Source organism: Morus notabilis, unplaced genomic scaffold, assembly GCF_000414095.1.
Source record: "Morus notabilis unplaced genomic scaffold, ASM41409v2 Scaffold1819, whole genome shotgun sequence".
Taxonomy (NCBI): domain Eukaryota; kingdom Viridiplantae; phylum Streptophyta; class Magnoliopsida; order Rosales; family Moraceae; genus Morus; species Morus notabilis.
The window spans coordinates 1252-20461 of record NW_010359813.1 but is presented as its reverse complement, the minus strand read 5'-3'; the positions used below and the strand labels follow the sequence as shown (position 1 = coordinate 20461).

At 33.9% G+C, this 19210-nt stretch overlaps 3 protein-coding genes across 5 annotated transcripts; 1 reads left to right on the top strand and 2 right to left on the bottom strand.

The window, feature by feature from the left end:
- The first annotated feature begins 979 nt into the window (after window positions 1–979).
- Window positions 980–4516, top strand: LOC21385459 (probable sugar phosphate/phosphate translocator At3g11320). The gene is made up of 4 exons (XM_024163745.1): window positions 980–1891; window positions 2546–2649; window positions 2768–2996; window positions 3956–4516. Exons 1-4 carry the CDS (start codon window positions 1451–1453, stop codon window positions 4100–4102), a joined length of 921 nt encoding a protein of 306 aa, XP_024019513.1. The 5' UTR covers window positions 980–1450; the 3' UTR covers window positions 4103–4516.
- Window positions 4517–4639: 123 nt separating this feature from the next.
- Window positions 4640–6874, bottom strand: LOC21385458 (proliferating cell nuclear antigen). The gene is made up of 4 exons (XM_010095194.2): window positions 6539–6874; window positions 5771–5923; window positions 5583–5680; window positions 4640–5365 (listed from the first exon to the last, which is right to left on the bottom strand). Exons 1-4 carry the CDS (start codon window positions 6855–6857, stop codon window positions 4928–4930), a joined length of 1008 nt encoding a protein of 335 aa, XP_010093496.1. The 5' UTR covers window positions 6858–6874; the 3' UTR covers window positions 4640–4927.
- Window positions 6875–12760: 5886 nt separating this feature from the next.
- On the bottom strand, window positions 12761–15937 carry LOC21385457 (LIM domain-containing protein WLIM2b). 3 transcript variants are annotated; one of them, XM_024163742.1, is made up of 7 exons: window positions 15800–15937; window positions 15611–15665; window positions 14890–15144; window positions 14231–14330; window positions 14103–14137; window positions 13881–13970; window positions 12761–13213 (listed from the first exon to the last, which is right to left on the bottom strand). In XM_024163742.1, exons 3-7 carry the CDS (start codon window positions 15022–15024, stop codon window positions 12995–12997), a joined length of 579 nt encoding a protein of 192 aa, XP_024019510.1. In that variant the 5' UTR covers window positions 15025–15144; window positions 15611–15665; window positions 15800–15937; the 3' UTR covers window positions 12761–12994. The 3 variants fall into 3 exon arrangements, with proteins under 3 accessions (XP_024019510.1, XP_024019511.1, XP_010093495.1); XM_024163743.1 differs by having other exon boundaries at window positions 15611–15656; XM_010095193.2 differs by having other exon boundaries at window positions 15611–15937.
- Window positions 15938–19210: the final 3273 nt, after the last annotated feature.

Sequence of the window (19210 nt, the reverse complement as noted above, 5' to 3'; positions counted from 1 at the left end):
TAACTACCGGCTTGCCAATTCCAAATCATACAATTATTAAATACAATCGTGGATTCCCACACTCCCAAACACGTATATATATATATATATATATATTTTTTAATGGAGCGTTGTGATTTGAATGGAGATTTAAATTTTATTAAAAAAACAAATTAGTGGATCAATCCTTTCATTCATGTATGGCATGAAAGATACTACTAAGCTAATCTTTTTTCTTTTTTATTTTTAGAGGAAATTGCCCTTTGACAATTCTTGTACAAGTTTTTTGTCGGTCTTACTTCAATCTTCTTTATTTTTATTTATATATTTATTTTATTGTGATTCTAATGAATTATGTTTGAGTTCATTTAGTTCGTTGATTTGAGTTTTTAATTTAAATTGAGACGTGATTTTATGTGAGACCCTTTTATTATAACAAAAAAATTAAATGTGACTGTTTCTGAGAGCTTTTTACTGTAACAAAATTTGAATTCTAAACTCGAATCGATATAATAAACGGGAAATAACATTCACGTTTTAACTTTTAACTTCCACCATTCTTCCCAAATAAGTTTCTTCTTCTTTTTTTTTTTTCAAAAAATTTAAGACTTCACAAAGAAGTTTTACAATCTAAACAAAAAGGTGAAAAATAAAATCAGAAAAAAAGAAAAAAATGGGAATTAGCCAGATTTTTTTTCTATTTGCCATGTTCTAATCTCCGTTAAATCATACCAATTATGTGCACAAAAACTATCAATCCTCAAAAAAAAAAAAAAACAAATCAAATGTGTATTAGTCAAAGTAATACTTTTCTTGTACTGTACATCTCCAAAACAGTACATTTTAAGGGACAACAAATGAATAAAACCAAATAAATAAGGAATAGTCAGCAAGAAATAGTTAAAAAGGAAATGACATAAATTAATCAAAAATAAACAAATAAAGATAAAGAAACGAATCCCCATATGACATTACGCGTTTACCTCCTCTTGCTTTAAAACACACTTTCTCTCTCCTCTCTTTCCTGTTTCACCATTTCCAGATAGAGAGAGAGAGAGAGATTAGAGAGCACAGCACATTCCTCGTCGGTTGTCCTCAAAACTCTGACCTGCTCGTAAATATAACAAGTCCCACCACTCTTTCTCACTTTTCATTTTCCTCCTCCACAAATTTTCTCAGCTTCTCTCTGAAAATCCCTAAATTTTCTTTATTCCCAAACGAAGAAAGAAGAGAGAAATCGAAGAAAGAAATCCGCGTCGTATCTGCAATGAAACTCGATCCTCAGATCCATGGAGGACCGCCACGTATTCCTCTCTAACAATCGTCGCTATTGTCGGTTCCGTCTCGCAAATGCTCTGGATTCTCTGCTCGTTTCGAAACCCTAGCGGATCCACGCCTTAACTCTCTGTGTTTGTGTTTTTGTTGTTTGTGGTCGTAATCTCAGCCGTCCGATCGAGACCTAACCGTGAAGATGAAGAGCTCAAGCCGGCTGTTCACGATCGGGCTCGTCGCCTCATGGTACTCCTCCAACATTGGGGTTTTGTTGCTGAACAAGTACTTGCTGAGCAACTATGGCTTCAAATACCCGATCTTCCTCACCATGTGCCACATGACCGCTTGCTCTCTCCTCAGCTACATCGCCATCGCGTGGATGAAGATGGTCCCGATGCAGACCATTCGATCCAGGGTTCAATTCCTCAAGATCTCCGCTCTCAGCTTCGTCTTCTGCATCTCCGTCGTCTTCGGCAACATTTCGCTCCGATACTTGCCGGTCTCCTTCAACCAGGCTATTGGCGCCACCACGCCCTTTTTTACCGCCGTGTTTGCCTACCTCATGACGCTCAAGAGGGAGGCTTGGCTCACCTACGTCACCCTCATTCCTGTTGTCACTGGAGTCATAATCGCTAGCGGGGTATGAACCAGTTTTTCTCCTTTTCTTTTTTTAATTCAAATTCAAGATTTTTTTGGGGGGAGAGTTGTTGTGAAATGTTGATGTGTATCTCATTTAATAGCCATTTTTATTGAGAATTCTCATAGTCGCGATATATATATATATATATATATATATATATATTCAGTTCTTGAAATTGGATAATTTTCTTGTGTACTTGGTCTCTGTCTTTGGATTGTCATGTTTATTGAAAGGCAATATTTTTTACATTTGTTGGAAGTTAACATGTCTACTTAAGTTTGGGATCTATGAAAGGAAAGAAACACGCTTTTAAAGCTTAGATGATTGTATTATTAAGAACCTGAGGACTGATTAACTTTAATTCAGCTATTCGGCTTCATTGCGCTGAGTTATTGTCTAGGAATTCAGAAGATAATACAAAACTTTGCTGTTGTGACTTTGAGGCTATGCAGACTTATCAAGGCTCCTGAATTTGACCCGAGGCTTCATTTTTGTTTTAGAAATTTGTTTAGAAAATTTGAATTTAGTTACGGTTTCGACTTCAAGTATTTTATTTTGTATTGGGGGGGTATCTGCTGCTATGTTGTCCCGTTCCGACGTAATTTTCTTGTGCGATTTTTTAATATTTTCTCCCACTTGTTTTCATGGCCATAGGGTGAACCAAGTTTCCATCTATTTGGATTCATAATTTGTATCGCTGCTACAGCTGCAAGGGCGCTCAAATCAGTTCTTCAAGGAATTTTGCTTTCTTCTGAAGGGTAAGCAACTGTTATGTTGCTTATTTGTTTTGTTAGAGCTGTTAGGAATGTTTTAATTTCTAGAATTTTTGCAACTATAATTGGGTACCCAGTACTGAAAAGCATGTTTTTATTCAAGGGAGAAGCTGAATTCTATGAATCTGCTTCTGTATATGGCCCCTATAGCAGTGGTATTTCTACTTCCGGCAACACTTATCATGGAAGAAAATGTAGTTGGCATAACGCTAGCTCTTGCAAGAGATGATGTAAAGATCATATGGTATCTACTATTCAATTCAGCATTAGCATATTTTGTAAATTTGACCAACTTTTTGGTCACAAAACATACCAGTGCTTTGACTCTTCAGGTATGTCTTCCTATTCCTTTGGCTTATGTTTTTTTTATTTTTTATATTGCTTTGGAACTCTAGATTCTCATGAATGCTGCCAATTGCCATGCATCTCCGTGTCTGTTAAAGTATTTCTTTTGCACTCTAAGACATTCATGTTGCTAATTGCTATATCAATAATCATTTTAATTTTAATTTAAGTTGAAAAGGAATCTAACTACTAGGTACAGTGAGATGTGAACCGTTGAAAATGTTTATTGTGGTAGAAATTGTAGTGTTTCTTTTCCCAAACTTTTTTTTTTTTTTTTTTTTTTTTTTTTGCCTTCCCTGGTGGATTAGTCTTTGTTGGAAAGTAAGTCGAACCCTGTATTATCTTACAGATAAAGTGGGGAAGATGTTTACAAAAGTGTATTATCTGTAGTATTGACTATTGAGAGACTTATTCATACAGTTTACCTTATTAGCTGGAAAACAGTATTAAGTAGGAACAAATTTTCTTTCATGGTTTTGTTCCTTTATTCTGGAACATATTTGACGTAGAATAGTTTATGGATTTTGATTTCTTGCAAGTCTGACTTTTTGTATCGAGTGGTTTATAGTCTCCCTATAATTATAGAAAATAGATAAGAGAAGACGGATTTTTGAAATTTTCAAAGCTAATCTCATGTTTAAAGCTTTTTTCCTTTATTCCCGTGTTTTTGTGTCATCATATACTGTACGGATTTCTTTTACTAGTTTGCTGGCCACATGTTGGGCTATTTTGAATCTCAGAACATGCATCATTTAGACACTGTTGCTTTCTCCTCTTCCCCAAAGTTCTTTCGTTGTTGTGGTCCTATGAAAGACATACGACATCATTTTCTTTGCCCAACTATTCTCGTGATTTTTAACTTGTCTATTGAACATATTCTTATATATTTGTTTAAACTTGAGATCTATAATAATAAAAATAATAAAAACCTTGTTTGGCTCTGCAGGTGCTAGGAAATGCAAAGGGAGCAGTAGCTGTGGTGGTTTCAATTTTAATTTTCAGAAACCCTGTATCTGTGACTGGAATGATGGGTTATTCTCTTACAGTCATTGGAGTTGTCCTTTACAGTGAAGCCAAGAAACGAAGTAAATGATACAACACTTTGGGAAAGCAGTAACTGGATTTCCCAATGTTTTGATTTTTCTTGTTGCAAGGAAAGCGGCACAGCCTATCTGGGGGAAAAGGTTTAGTCCACATGCTATCAGTTGGTGACAGGCTCTTTTTTTTTTTTTTTTTTCCTCCCTTTACATTCTATTTTTTCTCCCTGGAAACCTTCGAAAGTGTTTCCATTTGTATCAGCGACAACGCAGGAAATTAGTCATAGGAAAATTTAATAAGTGACTGAATATGTCCCTGTTATTCCCAGCTTAGGGTTATGAAGGAATATGCTCTTTATCTTTTTATTCTTTTGGCAAAGGGTTGTAGTACTGGTCTCCACACAATCAGTCTGTTATTAACATTCTTATATTGATTAATTAATGAAAACAGCTACAATTTTACAATTCCATTCTTATATCTTTGCATATGCTTGCTTCTCCCACAAATGTGTTTGCTGAACTAGTTCTCATAGCACAGGTAACTAATGACCCAGAAAAAAAAAAAAAAAAACAAAAACAAAATCATGGGCATGGCTTCTTTTCAATTACTAGAAGTGATTTCACAACAGCTTTAGAGGTATGCGAAAACTTAAAAGCTTGACAAATTTCTCAATAACTGCATTACTATATTCTAGTTGCTAAGTGGTAGTAGCTTAAAACTCTGCAATTACAGTCGCGTTTCTTTCAATCAACAATTTAGTAGGCAAAATCACACAAATGGAAGCAAGGATTGTATAATCCCTACATGACAAAATGTGAAGTAAAAAACACTAAACTAGTGAAACGTTTCCCCATCAGTTTGCTAAGGTTAAAAAGTGAAATTACTCAACATCCATTACTTCTATTTCAGCTTTGGCATCCACTTGAGGTTTGCTTTCACCACTGGCTTCAATTTCCTCTTTAGGTTTCTTTATCTCCAATTTCGGCTTAATATCTGAGACATGTTCAACCTTAGGCTTGATATCGTCTATAGGTGGCTCGATCTCTGTCTTGGGTTTGGTTTTTGGCTTGGTTTCCACTTGAGGCCTGGTCTCTCTTTGAGCTTCAATCTCCTCCTCTTCTTCTATCTTGGGAGCCAAGTAAAACCTTATGTGACCCATCTCTGCAACTTTGTACTCAACCACAACTGGTAAGTCGGAAGACAAGCTGATCGTCACTTGGTTCGCCAGTGGGGTTGCCTTTGTGAATGAATTCATATACCTCAATGCAAAGGTCAAACTGACCGTCTCTTCCATCTCTATAATGGTTGCTTCTTCAGGCTATAAATAAGATCAAAGTTAACATCTCCTGTGTCAATGTCTAATATATCCATTGAAATCAAAGAATTCATGTCGTCTAGAACACAAGTAAAAAACGAAAGCTCAGTTTCTTAATTTAACTACCTAGCGGCCTGGTTCAAGTTAGCATTGTTGTTCAAATTAAAAGCCAGTTAAAACATCTTTAAGGGTAAGAGAAAGTGCTTAAGAAAAAATTAACCTTGTCCACAGAAGTATTGTGCCGGCAAACAATATTAGCGGTTCCAATATCACCTCTTGTAGAGAACTTTACCCCTTCCTTGGTCACAGATATCACAACTGCAACAAACCCATTTGTCCAACCAAAGTCAATATGCCTAAAATAATAGACAATAAATGAACTCAAGACATTGTGACAAAGAGAACTACCTGTATCACCAATGGTGCTAAGATCCTTGCAAATTCGTGCAAACTCAGCCGACGGCATCCTAACAATGGCCTGAAACTCCGCCTCTGGAATCCCAAGATGCTCACTGTCGATGTCCATCAACTTCATATCAAAATCAGCAATCTTATCTTGATCTTCATACCCCCAAGGAATTTTGAACAAGTAATCACAATTTGGTTGAGAATAATTAGTACATTTCGCGTGAACAGAACACACAAACCAAACACATATCTAAGAAACCTTAAGCAAGACGCAAACATTAAGATAGCAGAATATAAACAATTTCTAAGAACTGTTCATAGACAAAATCCTTCATTTTTTTTTTTATTTTTGCCCATGCACACATAAAACTGAAGCCTTAATCCAACCATCAAAGAATTGAACAAGCATTCCAGGAAAATTGAACTAAAATAGAATTAATATTCCTATATTTCTCCAAAATTGAATTATTGAAGAAGAAAATGAAGCTAAGTCTAGTCAATTTCGCGTGATTCCCCAAATTTTGTGACCCATTTACACATAAAACTAAATCCTAATCCATCAAGCACTATACAACTTACATTCAAGAAAGAACGAATTAAAAAGAAAATGCACAATTACTGTTCATCCAAGTAAACATATTACAAAAAAAAAAGCCCCAAATCTAATCAATCTCCTCCGGTTTCCCAAATTTTCGAGGTATAAAATTGAATCAAAGACAAAAATCTCAATAGAAAAAGGAAAAGAAACTTGAGAGCAAGAGAACTGACTAGGGCTTTCGAACATGAAGGTGACGGAGTCAGCAGCGTCGTCGGCCTTGATGGTGACGATGTCGTCGTTGCCGGCGCATTTTAACATCTTGGCCATGTTGCTGAGGTTCATTCCAAGCGAGAGATTGCGGTCGCACCGGTAGTGCTCGAAGCCCTCCGATCGGAGAAGAAGCGCCACCAAAGCGACGTGGCTGGAATCCATTGCTTGCAGAGAGAAGCCCGTCGCCGAGCAGTCGAAGTTGGCATCGTTCACGAGGTCCTTGAGCGAATCCAGAACCTTCTTCAGGAGACCTCCTTGGACCAGCCTCAGCTCCAACATTTTCCAACTCAAAAGCAAGATCTAGAGAGAGAGAGAGAGAGAGAGAGTATTGCAGTTTCATGAGGGTTAAAGCCCTGACTTTGCTGCTTTGTATTCCGAAAGACCATGGGCGGGAAACAACCACCCATTCCCGCCAAAAAAAAGACGACTGAAACGATGTCGTTTTGCAATGGAGTTTTTGTTTTTTTTTAGTATGGATTTTTCTTTCTTACTCTTCTTTTTTCTCTTTGAAAAAATGCAAATGCAAATGAATGCGCCCCATAGGAAAAGATTAAAAGAAGGGGGGAAAAGAAGAAAAGAAAAAAAGAAAGAAAAAGATGCAATTAAAGAGGGCGTATTTCCTAAATCTTATCTCCCCAAATATGTAACATGTTGGTTGTTTGAAATGTTGTTGTCGTTTAATCGGAAAAACAAAATAACATTACAGCGTATGCTTTTTTGTTCTCTGCCGTTTGCGTCATAAAACAAAACGTCGTTCCTTCAAGTGCTTGTTTTTTTTAGTCTTAACTCAAATTGCTTACGTTCTTTTCAAGCATGTTTACGACACTTTTGCTCTCTAAGCCTAAAACGACACCTTTTTATCGAAAAAATTGATGTTGTCATTCATCTAAAAACTAGTGTCGTTTAAGGGCATAGTTAGGCAGATAAACAATCTCAGTTTCGAAATAGTATAAAACAAGATGAGTAATTAAAAACACCAACTTAATCTTTTTCTTTTTTTGTTTTAATTTGGTTGCAAAAGATAATCTTTTATTACTAATTGGTGTGGCAATCTTTTTAAGCAACTTACTAATAAAAAAGAATGACAACTCAAAATTGTACGAAAATTTAGAAATGTAAGTGATATTTCTAACATTATTAAATAAGATAGTATAAATAGCTCATAAGAGCAAACATAACAATTGACATGCAAAATGCATGTAAATGGCACCTGGCATGCAAAAACTTGATTCTTATTGATGTGTTTAGAGTTGTTTTTATTTTTGTTTTTCACGTTTTTCGAGAAATAAAAAATGAAAACAGAAAAAAAAAACGGCGTTTGGCATAATTAAAGATAAAAAACAGAAATGAAGACGATTTTTTAGTTTAGTGTAAAATGAGAGAAATGAAAAACGACTTAAGGCCGTGTTTAGAATTATTCCGTTTTTGTTTTTCACGTTTTCCGAGAAAAAAAAATGAAAACATTTTTAAAACAGCGTTTGGCGCAATAAAAATAAAAAATGGAAATGAAAACGATTTTTTGGTTTAATGTAAAATGAGAGAGAAATGAAAAATGAATTTTTTTTTTTTGTTTTCATTTTCTCCTCTCTCGAGTAGAGAGAGAGATATATTAATGGGTTTTTTATACTGAAAACAATCTCTTAATAAAATTACCAAACGCATTTTCAAAAATGATTTCTGTCTGAAATTGAAAACGTTTTCATTTTTATTTTCATACAAAAAACAAAATGTGTGAACGAGTTCTAAACACGCCATATGTATTTATTAAAGCCTAACTCCAGAATGTGTGAATTAAGGTGGTTATAACTTCTCGTTCTAAAACTTCTCATTGCGAGTAATTAACTCTAAGCAGAAAGCAGCAACGAAAAAATAACCACTTATCAAGTCTTCCAAATCTTTGTAGATAGCCAAAGTCCAAACATGAACTTGCAAAATAATTAAGGTCCTGAATTTGTCATATTACAACCGTAGAATATTACACATCCGACACAAACAAACATAAGAACATGGCAACTGAGCCATAATTGGCAAGGCAAGAACCAAGTTTTGCCAGTGCTCCACCATGCATGCTAAAGCATAGTGTTTTGGGGGAAGAAAAACACAAGTTCAGGAGTGATGAAAGAGTACTGCCTCTACAATCCAAGGACCCGTAAAACATACAAACTTATGAACAAATTAAGCCAGGTACAAATGCAATGGCCAACTTATTGTTTGATCGCGACCACTGTATAATAATTGCTCAGAAGTCCGGGTGGTTGCTAATTCAAAGAACATGGAAATATTATACTTGTGAGCAACATCTTTTCTTGTTCAATGCACTTACTCAAGAGGTTATCCGTCTTCCAAATAGAAAAGAATTCACATCCAATAGTATTAACAATAATGCATCATGTGCTGCATTGATCCACTATTGTTCAGAACGTTCACGGTATTTAGTGCGGAGATCGAAGACGTACTAGACAAGAATATTAGTAGCAATAAGATGTTGATATGCACATGGCGTAGTGGTGATGAAGAGTGGGAAACTAAAGAGTTTAGGGTTAAGGGAAAAGGTCCTGGGTTGGAGTGAAACTCAAAGATCCTCCGTCCACGAAGCATCAAAAAAAAAAGTTTAGGGTTAGAGGTAGTAGTAATAGTACCACTAGTGGTGGTGATAAAACTATTGATAAGATAGTGAAAATTCTCTTAGTGGTAAATATTTAGTGTGTTTTGACGTACGAGGCTGTTGATAAAAGCAAACGTTGGACTATGCTTGTGGTCGAAACTAAAAACATGGACTCCTATGAGGTTGAAATTCCAATTCACTATAGCATTGGTGGTCAAATAGTTGAGTATGAAGGGAACATTTTGATGCATTGTCACCCCAAATGGGGAATTTTGAGACTAGATTTGTCCAAGAGGGCATGGGTTCCCTATCAATTTACAATAAGTAGTAGGTGCAAAAAAGTCATATTTTTTCGTTCATAACACGGCCGCCTTATATTAATTCAACAGTTATGCTTTCAGATGATTTCACCTTACCAGACTTTTTAATACACAAGAAGGCTTCTTTAAATGGCGGCAACAATTCAGATCATGGTCAAATAACGTCCACATTTCAGTTGCCTCGTGCATCAATTGAAGCTTTTTTTTTATTTTTTTATTTTTTTTATGATGCACCTAGTCGAAGTGCAACTTGGGTTGAACCACTAGTTACATAACCAATCCATCTAAAGAAAAATTCATGATATTCAATCTGAATTCCATTAGGACATCAAAGTACATGTGCTTGCATGTGCAATTCACCCCCTGTGACATGTGACTTTGTTACAAGTTTTGAATTTGTGTTACTTAGTTATCTTTATTTTCTTTAATATTATTTCATAGTTTTAGTTTGAATTAGTCAATAAGTTGAGTATATAGTACTTATTTTTCTATTATGATTGCTCTTTTATTCATGGGATTGGGGAGTTAATTTATTAATCCTATACTTGGCGAAACATAGTTCTAGATTTACGGTCATGGATTTTAGTATATTTGAACTTTTCTTTTTCTGAAATTGTATTCATAATTATGGTAGTAATTGTTATCGTTATGGTAGTGTTGTTTTTCTATATAATGGGGGTTTTTTTTTGTCGTTTAAATTCTTAGTCCTTTCTATATTTTTTTGCCGTTTTCAAGTAGTTTTTTTTTTTTTTTTTTTTTTTTTTTTGTTGCTTAAAATAAAGATTAGTATTAAGGAAGATTCGCAGTTAAAGCTACAGCCATATTTACAGGACTAATGCTTGACACTATGGCATGTTTACTTATTAGAATTAGGGGATGAGTAGAGAATGAGAGTTTAGAATTAAAAAATGAGATTGACACTCCTATGACACCTATTGAGATTGGAACTTTCATTCATAATATTAAAAAAATAATAATTACAACTTATATTTATTATTTTATTTGCCTAATATTATAATATTAGCTCAATTATTGTTAACTTTAATATAACAAATATGTATTTTATTTATTTAATAAATTAATAATGAATTTAATTTTTAACACAATTTTATATTTTTATTTATTTTATTTAAAATTTAAAAATATATTTTTTATATTTTAAATAATTGTACAATTTATATTTATTATTTTATTACCATATTATTACACTAAATATTTTAATTATGATTAATTTTAATATAATAAGTACACAATTTATTTTTTAAATTAAAAATATAAAATTGACTTAAAGAGTATATTAGTACTTTTACACAATATTAATCTGATTCTGGGTGTAAATAAATGCATGAATAGGATTTGGAGTGACTCTGATTCTAAATTCTGTCACCATGTAAACAATTTATTTTGACTCTGATTTCTCACTCTGAATCCTACCAACTCTGAATTTGTCCACTTCGATTCACGCTCATTTTGATTATGCGTGGGTAAACATGCCATAAGAATCCTTCAAAGTTAGCTTCTTTGGCCTAAGTACACAGAGAATGAGCCAATTTGTTACAGCTAATGATAATCATTGAAGATTGTTATCGAGCATCAATGTTCTTGCATGTGCGATTCACCCTATGTGCGTATGTTATGAGTATTGAATTTGTATTAGTAGTAAAACTATAATAAAATTAGAATGACAAGAACAGTAAAACGACAATAATATTAACGCGATATTAACAATAAAAAAATAATAATATTAACAATAATTGGCTACAACAAAAAAGTTTGAGCGGGGAAAAATGCTACAAAAGAAACGACAATAATATATAAGCGACAAATGACATGAGAACAACAATAAACACAATTATAAAAATCGACAACAAACTCCTTAAAGAAAAAAAAAATTGCATGAATACCCCTTGAATTTAGCGTGTTTGACCATTCAGTTTCTAAACTAAAAATTGTGGCAATTGACCCCTTAAAGTTACAAATTTTGATATAAGCATTCCAATTGATAACACTATTGAAAATAATTGACGGAATGATGTAGTGCCTCTCACCTGATTAATTTTTCAGGACAAAACTAAAACTTGCTTTTATTGAATTATTAAAAATTGAGAGAGAGAAAAAAAGGGGCGTGCCCTCTCCCACTCATCTCAATTTTCATCGTCGTTCTCTCTCTCGCTCCGTGCAACGGCCGGCAAGTGCAAAGCCATGGAACATTGTTGAGCAAATTTCAAATCAACCAACCCAAATTTGATTGGGTGGGTTGAAAAACTCAAAAATCCATAAAATTCACCTGATGTTCACCCTTAGTTTCTGCTGTTTTGCGGACAGTAACCAAGTAATTTACAAATAGCAACCTAGAAGTTTACAAGCAGTAACCAAGATGAATAACCAAGTTTTTTAAGATTCAATCAAAACATATACTATATACAATTGATATAATAAGTGGAAAAGAGACAAACACCCTTTAAAAGTACATGGATCAAGATTTTTATTCATTACTCTTAATTAATAACCTTTTTAGTCAAATAATTATATTAGTAAAATGGTATTATTCAAGAATGAATGTTAAAAATCTAAATACACACTATTAAAGGTAAATTCTGCAATTTTCTTTTATATATAAGATATAAATAAATGTAAAATATAAGGCTTTGGCAAGTTGGATTTAAAACCAAGGTTAAATACCTACTTTGACAATTTGCCTTCTTTTGGGCAATTTGGTTTTTGATCTACATATTCAAATTTATGACGTGGCATCCAGTATTCAGCTTGCTGCAGTTGGTTTCAATTTTCCAATTTTTAAAACATCCCTAGTGAAAATATCGAAAAATTTGTGAAAATTGTTTGTATTTATTTTAAAACTTGATATTTTCTTTTGAGGAAATTGTTGGTAGGGTATTAAAAATACCTTGTTGATAAAACATAATTATTAACCGACTAATTTAACACAATTATTAACCGATAATTTTAGTCAAATTTTGTAAAATTGACGTACTTTATAAATCTAATATGATTATGATTTGGTGTAATGGTTAAAAATTATACCTGAAATTGATATATTAAAAAGCGGCGCCACGTCGACTATAAATACTCCTTTTTTTTAACATTTTAGGGTGGCAAATATGTCTCATTATGGGTTTAAACTCAACAATTTTCAATTGGGCTGATGGTTTCAAACTTAAACGAACTTATCCACAAAACACGGCCTTAACATGTCTTTGTGAAAACTGAAAGGCAATATGACCTTACTTGCATAAATATAAGGTTCTAAAATTTGTCATTTTATAACCGTTGGATTTCATATCCAATATAACAAGCAAACACAAGAACATGCCCAACACTTGTGAGCCCAAAATGATAAGAGAAGAACCAAGTTTTGCCAATCCTCCACCATGTAAAAAGCATGGTGTTGAGGGGAAGAAAACACACTCTCAAACCAAAGAAGAGTCATTGTAAGTCGTAACCACACCACAAATTTTTCTTTTCTTATGCATTTATGCTTCAGGAACAGAGGGCGGTGCCGCCGCTGTACGTTTCGACGACGCGGACCTGAGAACATGGTTGTAATTCCCCTTCTCCTTGAAAAGCTGGGCAAAATGGTGCTTGCAGTACAAAACTCCCTCAAGCGCTGCATAGTTAGATGGAGTTATGGCGCAGCCACCATGGGAACACTTGAAACATGACTTGTGATAAGTCAGGCTCTCCACTGTCACCTGTGAAGTTTACGTCAGTGTTACAATCCGAGCGCCGGTGCTATGAACTGAAAGTGATTCGGAGATATAATGGTTTCTCAGGGTAATTCTAGCTTGGAAGGTAGCTCCTACTAGTTTATTCAACAGGATAATATACATGCACCATCACTGAAAATTTCTTAAGGTGGAATGAACTGAGTGCTTGATATTACTACAACTACAAGTTTTAAAGGCAAACTAAGCACCACCAATTAGCAATGAATGTCCAAGTACCATGACAAAATCGTATTCACTAGCTTTACATAAGATATGATAGGCACGTACTTAGATCTGCCATAAAATCAAGTGAATAAAACTTAGGAAGTGTATTATTTTGTCCTTCAATGAATCCAAAAAAAAAAGTTCAGCTTAGGGCATTAATGTTCAAATTACGTTAAGATTTGCACATTAGAGGAATGGATTCACTTCCTACTCACCCAAAACTGGAAAGGACAACAAGGAAACATCAGAGACATACTTATTTTTTAGTTACAATGAAAAGTGAGATTTGAAGAATATGCATGCCTCTAGTGCGTGGGTGCATAAAATCCAAAACGCGAACTCACTCGTTAGACCATGAAATGGGAATGACAATATCGAGACAGCATAATAAATAGACTATCAAATTTATGAGATCTTGAAATCTCACCTTCTCCAATGGGTAGGCAGTTTTACCGCAAGTTGCGCATTTGTCTTGTGTTCCGGAGAACATGCTGGCAGCTTTGCTAGGTGACCTAGTCTGAAATAAAAGAAAACAAAACAAAATTTCCTCAAGAGTGATTAAAGCAAAGCGTTTGTCAAACATTCTACAATAGATTGTTGCAATCATAATTGAACATTTAATCAACGCAGCATCGCAGAGGTTATTTACCAGTTCGGGATTTAACTTCTCAGCTGACTTTGCAGCTGTTAAAAATAAAATCCATGGCAGGTTAACAAAAAGGACTCTTGGGAGAGAATCAATGAAAGAATTTTTATAGGCAAGAGGAAAATACATACGCGACTGGAAGTTCTTGTTGAAACTACCGGTTTCCTTAAAGAGTTGCTCGAAATGGGGCTTGCAATAAAGAACCCCTTCCATTGAGGAATAGTTGCTCAGCTGAAACATAAAATTTACACAATTCATAAGCAACAAGCACAGACTTCAACCAATAAATTCTTGAGTTCAACCTCTCAAACAGTTGGCCTTATTTCTGATTTCTCAAACTAGCTATTACTCCTGCCCTGTATGTTAATATAGCCATTTACATTACAAAAACTAAACACCCACAGTACTATGACCTTAGGCAAAAGACTCAAGTCGTGCAACAAAAGACCGGTCCTACTTGTAACATGTAGGAGTAGACAGCGAAACATGTTTTTCTTGCAAAGATATAACAACAAGAAATTTATCTATCACATACCAATGTTACACCTTTCTAAAGTCATTGTAATATATAATAAAATTTCATGTTAAGCCTCTTGTTTCTACATATTGCATGCAGAACCGGTCCATCGACGACAAACACTATAAACTCAATAAGAATAATGCAACAAAAGAAGTATGATAAATGCGATACACTTGCTCAACCTAAACTGAGACGTGCAATATTTTACGTTACGCACAAACGCCAATGATGGCAGGAGAATTGAGCACAAAAAGAGGTTAAAGTATTAACCTTCAAAGTCCCTTTGCAATGGGAGCACTTGAAGCAAGACTTGTGGTAAGAAACACCATCTGCAGATAACTGCTCAACCGGATAAACTGTCTTATCACAAGCCTTGCATTTCTGTTGGGTGCCAGTGAAAGACATTATTATTCTTTATACTTTCTTAGATCTGAGTTCTTCTCTTCACTTATCCACACCCCAATACCACCACAGATTCAATGCCCTCTTGTTTGCTTTTCTCTTCAACCTTATATATATATATATCTGTTCGACCAAACCAAAGACGCGTTCAACACCAAGTCAAATGGAGAAACAAGAGAATGCAGAGAAACCCTGTTTGGCTAATGAGAAAATTTAAAGGACAACAAAAACTTCTGGAATTTTTAAATTTTACTAACTGATTTGTTGATCTGTCAAGAGTTAAAGCCGCTCGTTAAACCCATTTTAATCAAAGGTAAATCTTAAAGTCAAAAACACATTTTGGACATAAAAGCTAAAAATTCTCTTCATCAGCTTATCTCAGCAATCGATCTGAAATCTTTGAGACCCAAATAGCTAAATTTCATTCTTTTTAAGGCGCAAAAAAGATAGAACTCAAAGCAAAATCTGATCAAATGGGCACAAGGGTGTGAATGCAAAATAATTTAAGATCTGGTCATCAAAGGTGGTAAATTGAACTAAACATAAATAAACAAATAGATAACTACTTGAAGAAGGCAAAGGCACTTACCCTTTTGAAGAAAAGAAAAAATGTTGGATCTTTGAGGCTGGCTGAACTAATTCTCCTTGATCAAGGATGAAAAAATAAATTATTTTTTTTTTCTTCTTAAAATGGAAAATAGAGAAAAGAAGAGCAAATGGGTATTAGAGGAAGAACAAGTAAAGGAGTTTTAAGAAACAAGTAAAGAGATTGGACCACCTTTTTGCAGCGACGTAGATGATAGAGCGAACCCCGATGATATAGACCTCGAAAGAGAGGGAGAGAGAAAAAAGAGAGGATATTTTTTTAGGAACAAAAAAAATGGATAAATAAATGGAAAAGAAATATCTGTGCTGGAAGCACTTTGTCTCCACTCTGTCCCGTTCAACTACGCTCTCTCTTACTTTACACCGTCTCTTTTGGGCCCCTCTTCTTGGGACTTATTTACACGTTGACCCCTCTTTTCCTTTTCTTTTTTTTTTTTTTTTTTTTTTTTTTTCTGGCATTCTTGTCCTTGTCTCCTTGTAGTATTCACTCACTCTTCAATTCAATGCCAACGACAGTTACAAACTTAGCTAGAAAAAAAAGACAGTTACAAACTTAGCTAGAAAAAATGACAGTTACAAACTACGAATTCCCTTTTTTTTCTTTTATTGAAAAATATGATATTAATAGTTACCACAACGATTCTTAAAAATAAAAGTTACCACAATAGTTAGTAACTTAGGTTAAAGGAAAAAAAAAAAGGAAACTTAAGCTATGTTTATGGTGCCTATCGTATTTCCTGTGGTGCTGGTTCTGTATAAAGAGTTGAATAGAATCGTTCGACCTAGGTTGATTGGTAAAATTCATGTTTTTAACAAAATGTTGAGTTGGATTGGTAAAATTCACTTTTGTTAACAAAAATAATGAGTTGAGTTACCGTAGTTAAAGCACGAGAGCGCTATAATTATTTTTTATTAAATAAAAGGATTTTTTAGTAGTAAAGGAAAATAGAAAATGATTGAAATCTTAAATTAAAGAAATCACAACCAAATACAGCCAAGTTTATTCAACAAACAATTATATCTTTGAAACGTGCTTACAATTAAATGATGGAGCCAGTGTATGTGTTAAAAGTGTTACAGCTTTGCAATTGCAGGGCATGGGAATGAATATTGAATGGGGATGGTTTTTGGTTAAGCACTAATAATAATAAAAGCTAAGGTAACATTGATCATGGGCTCTAAATCATCAAAAAAACGTTTACGGGCTCTCACTTCTCACTGTAGTTTTCACAAATAGGTTTTATGATGTGCCTTGAGACAGACAAACAAAACCACGCGGTTGAACTGTATGATGGGGTCAAGATGATGATTGATGACCTCTCATGAGGCACGAAAAAGTGATTTGCTTGTTGTGATACAACTGCAAAATCTCACTCTTGCATGCCTTAAATTTCGGTTATTGATTGTGTTAACGCTAATAGTGCTAATACTTGATGATAATTTATAAGGAATTTTTTTATGGTAGGATTTAAAAGAAACATTGTAGAATACATTTTTATTTCCTTGGAGCAAATTTTTAAAAAAGAAAAGTTTATTAACGATTAATAAAGTTAAATGTTGGTCTCTAGATTGTGTTATCATTACCAAAGGCAGGTTAATAAAATTATAAGTAAATGCATTTGTGATTTTAAACTTTGAACAAATTAGACAGTTGTCTCTACAACTACTACAACTATATGTCTTGTCACAAAATGCCCCTAAACTTTTATTTTAGTTTTTTTTCTCTTCTTAAACTTCAATAGTTCTTATAAATTTTCTCACTCTGTTAAATTCTTGATGGAAAATGTCATATAAAATGTAAAAATTAACAAATGAACTTCTTATGTTAACATTTTTAACGTAAATAACACGTATTAAATAATGAGTAATGTTGTTTGAATAATTTAGTAAACAATTACTTTGTTAGCTCATCATCATGCAGTCACATGAAAGTGTAGGTACACAGTAGGAGTTCTCATTTTTTTACTATACCTAATTTTCTCCTTAATTTGCTTGACCTGAGAACTTTTGGGGTTCACAAATTGTGGTCAACAGTAACAATAGAAGTAGAATTTTAAAGAGGAAAATTTTGCAAGATTGTAACACCCCTCTAATATGACTCTAAATTATCCAATTAGTCATATTAAATAGTGTTACTTCTTAACCTTCTCTTAAACTTAACATAGCATGTTATACGTATTAAATATGAAAACACAGACAAATTTAAACTTTTAAAACTTCCTACCAAGCAAAGATAATCAAATTATATATAATATACTCTAACAGACTGGCCAAACATATATAATATAATACATCTATCAAAAAGAGGCTCAACCTTATATTGTGTATACCCCCACGGGCTCACACAATCCCTAAGTACAACGAGGGCCTCCAAAATATAGGTCAGTTAGTCCATATACACATGTCTTAGTCCTCAGGATTGCGCAAGCCAACCATCTAGTCCATAACTAATGTTGAGATGTACCCTCATCTGCATCACCATAAAAATAAGTGAGCTAAAGCCCAATAAGTAGAATAATGCATGATATAGCAACAATGAGAATATGCATGAGCTCATGACTTGTTAACATCATACATTTTAACTTTTCATTCATTCTTTTATTTTATGCGCGCAATTACTTAGACGGGGTGGTATCTCAGATACCTCATCAGACCTTGTGGCCACAACATACATAACATCGAATGTCGTCGTGTGGGGTAAAACACATTTTTTAGATTTAAACCAATTCTTCCTCGTGATCATCAAGGAAGCTTCCCACACCGCAAGTCTCTATTGAGACAAAGGTCCTTCGACCTAGTGATCACAAATTATATTATAAAATGCAGTCACGTGGGGCTAATCATAATAAACACAAATTGTAATGACCGGGAAAAATTTAGGTCTAATCCAGACAGTCCGGTATTTGACCGAAATCCTTTATGGAATAGTAAGCAGTATAATTTTGATGTAATCAAGAAAATGTTATGTAAAAACTTTATGTACGGGGTAAAATTTTCTGAAATATGTAAAGTTATAATACGAATATTTTTACAAAGAAAATTCGTAAATATCAGTTATGAATAGTGAAATATCAGTTAAAAGTTAGAAATTTTAGCGGGTATATTTTAGTTATAACAAACTAAAATATTTGGTTTGTGACTAAATTGACCAGTTAGAAAAAGAGTAGAAATATTAGAAATAAGGAAAATAGTAAAAGTTCCTGAAACAGAATTTTCTCGAGTCAGTTAAAGCGGAAAACTACTAAAAAAGTGAGTATCGTGAGGGTACGCATTTTGGGCAATTCTAAATCAATTAAAATGAAAATTTCAAAAAAAAGAAATTGACTAATGAGATACCCAAGAGAATTGGGTTGAACATAAGAAGTTTGACCCAGGGTACTCGAAAATTTAGAAAAGCAGTATAGAACCTGTATTGGTTGTGAAATTATTAGTACCGAAAAGAGACTCATTTTGAGAAACGGAAAGTTAAGTCTCGACAAGAAAAATTTGAGGAGTATAGAACCCACTAATTTGCTAGCACGTATCTTTGATATGGCAAAGTACAAAAGCAGGTTGAACAAAGTTATAGTATATGTGCATATAT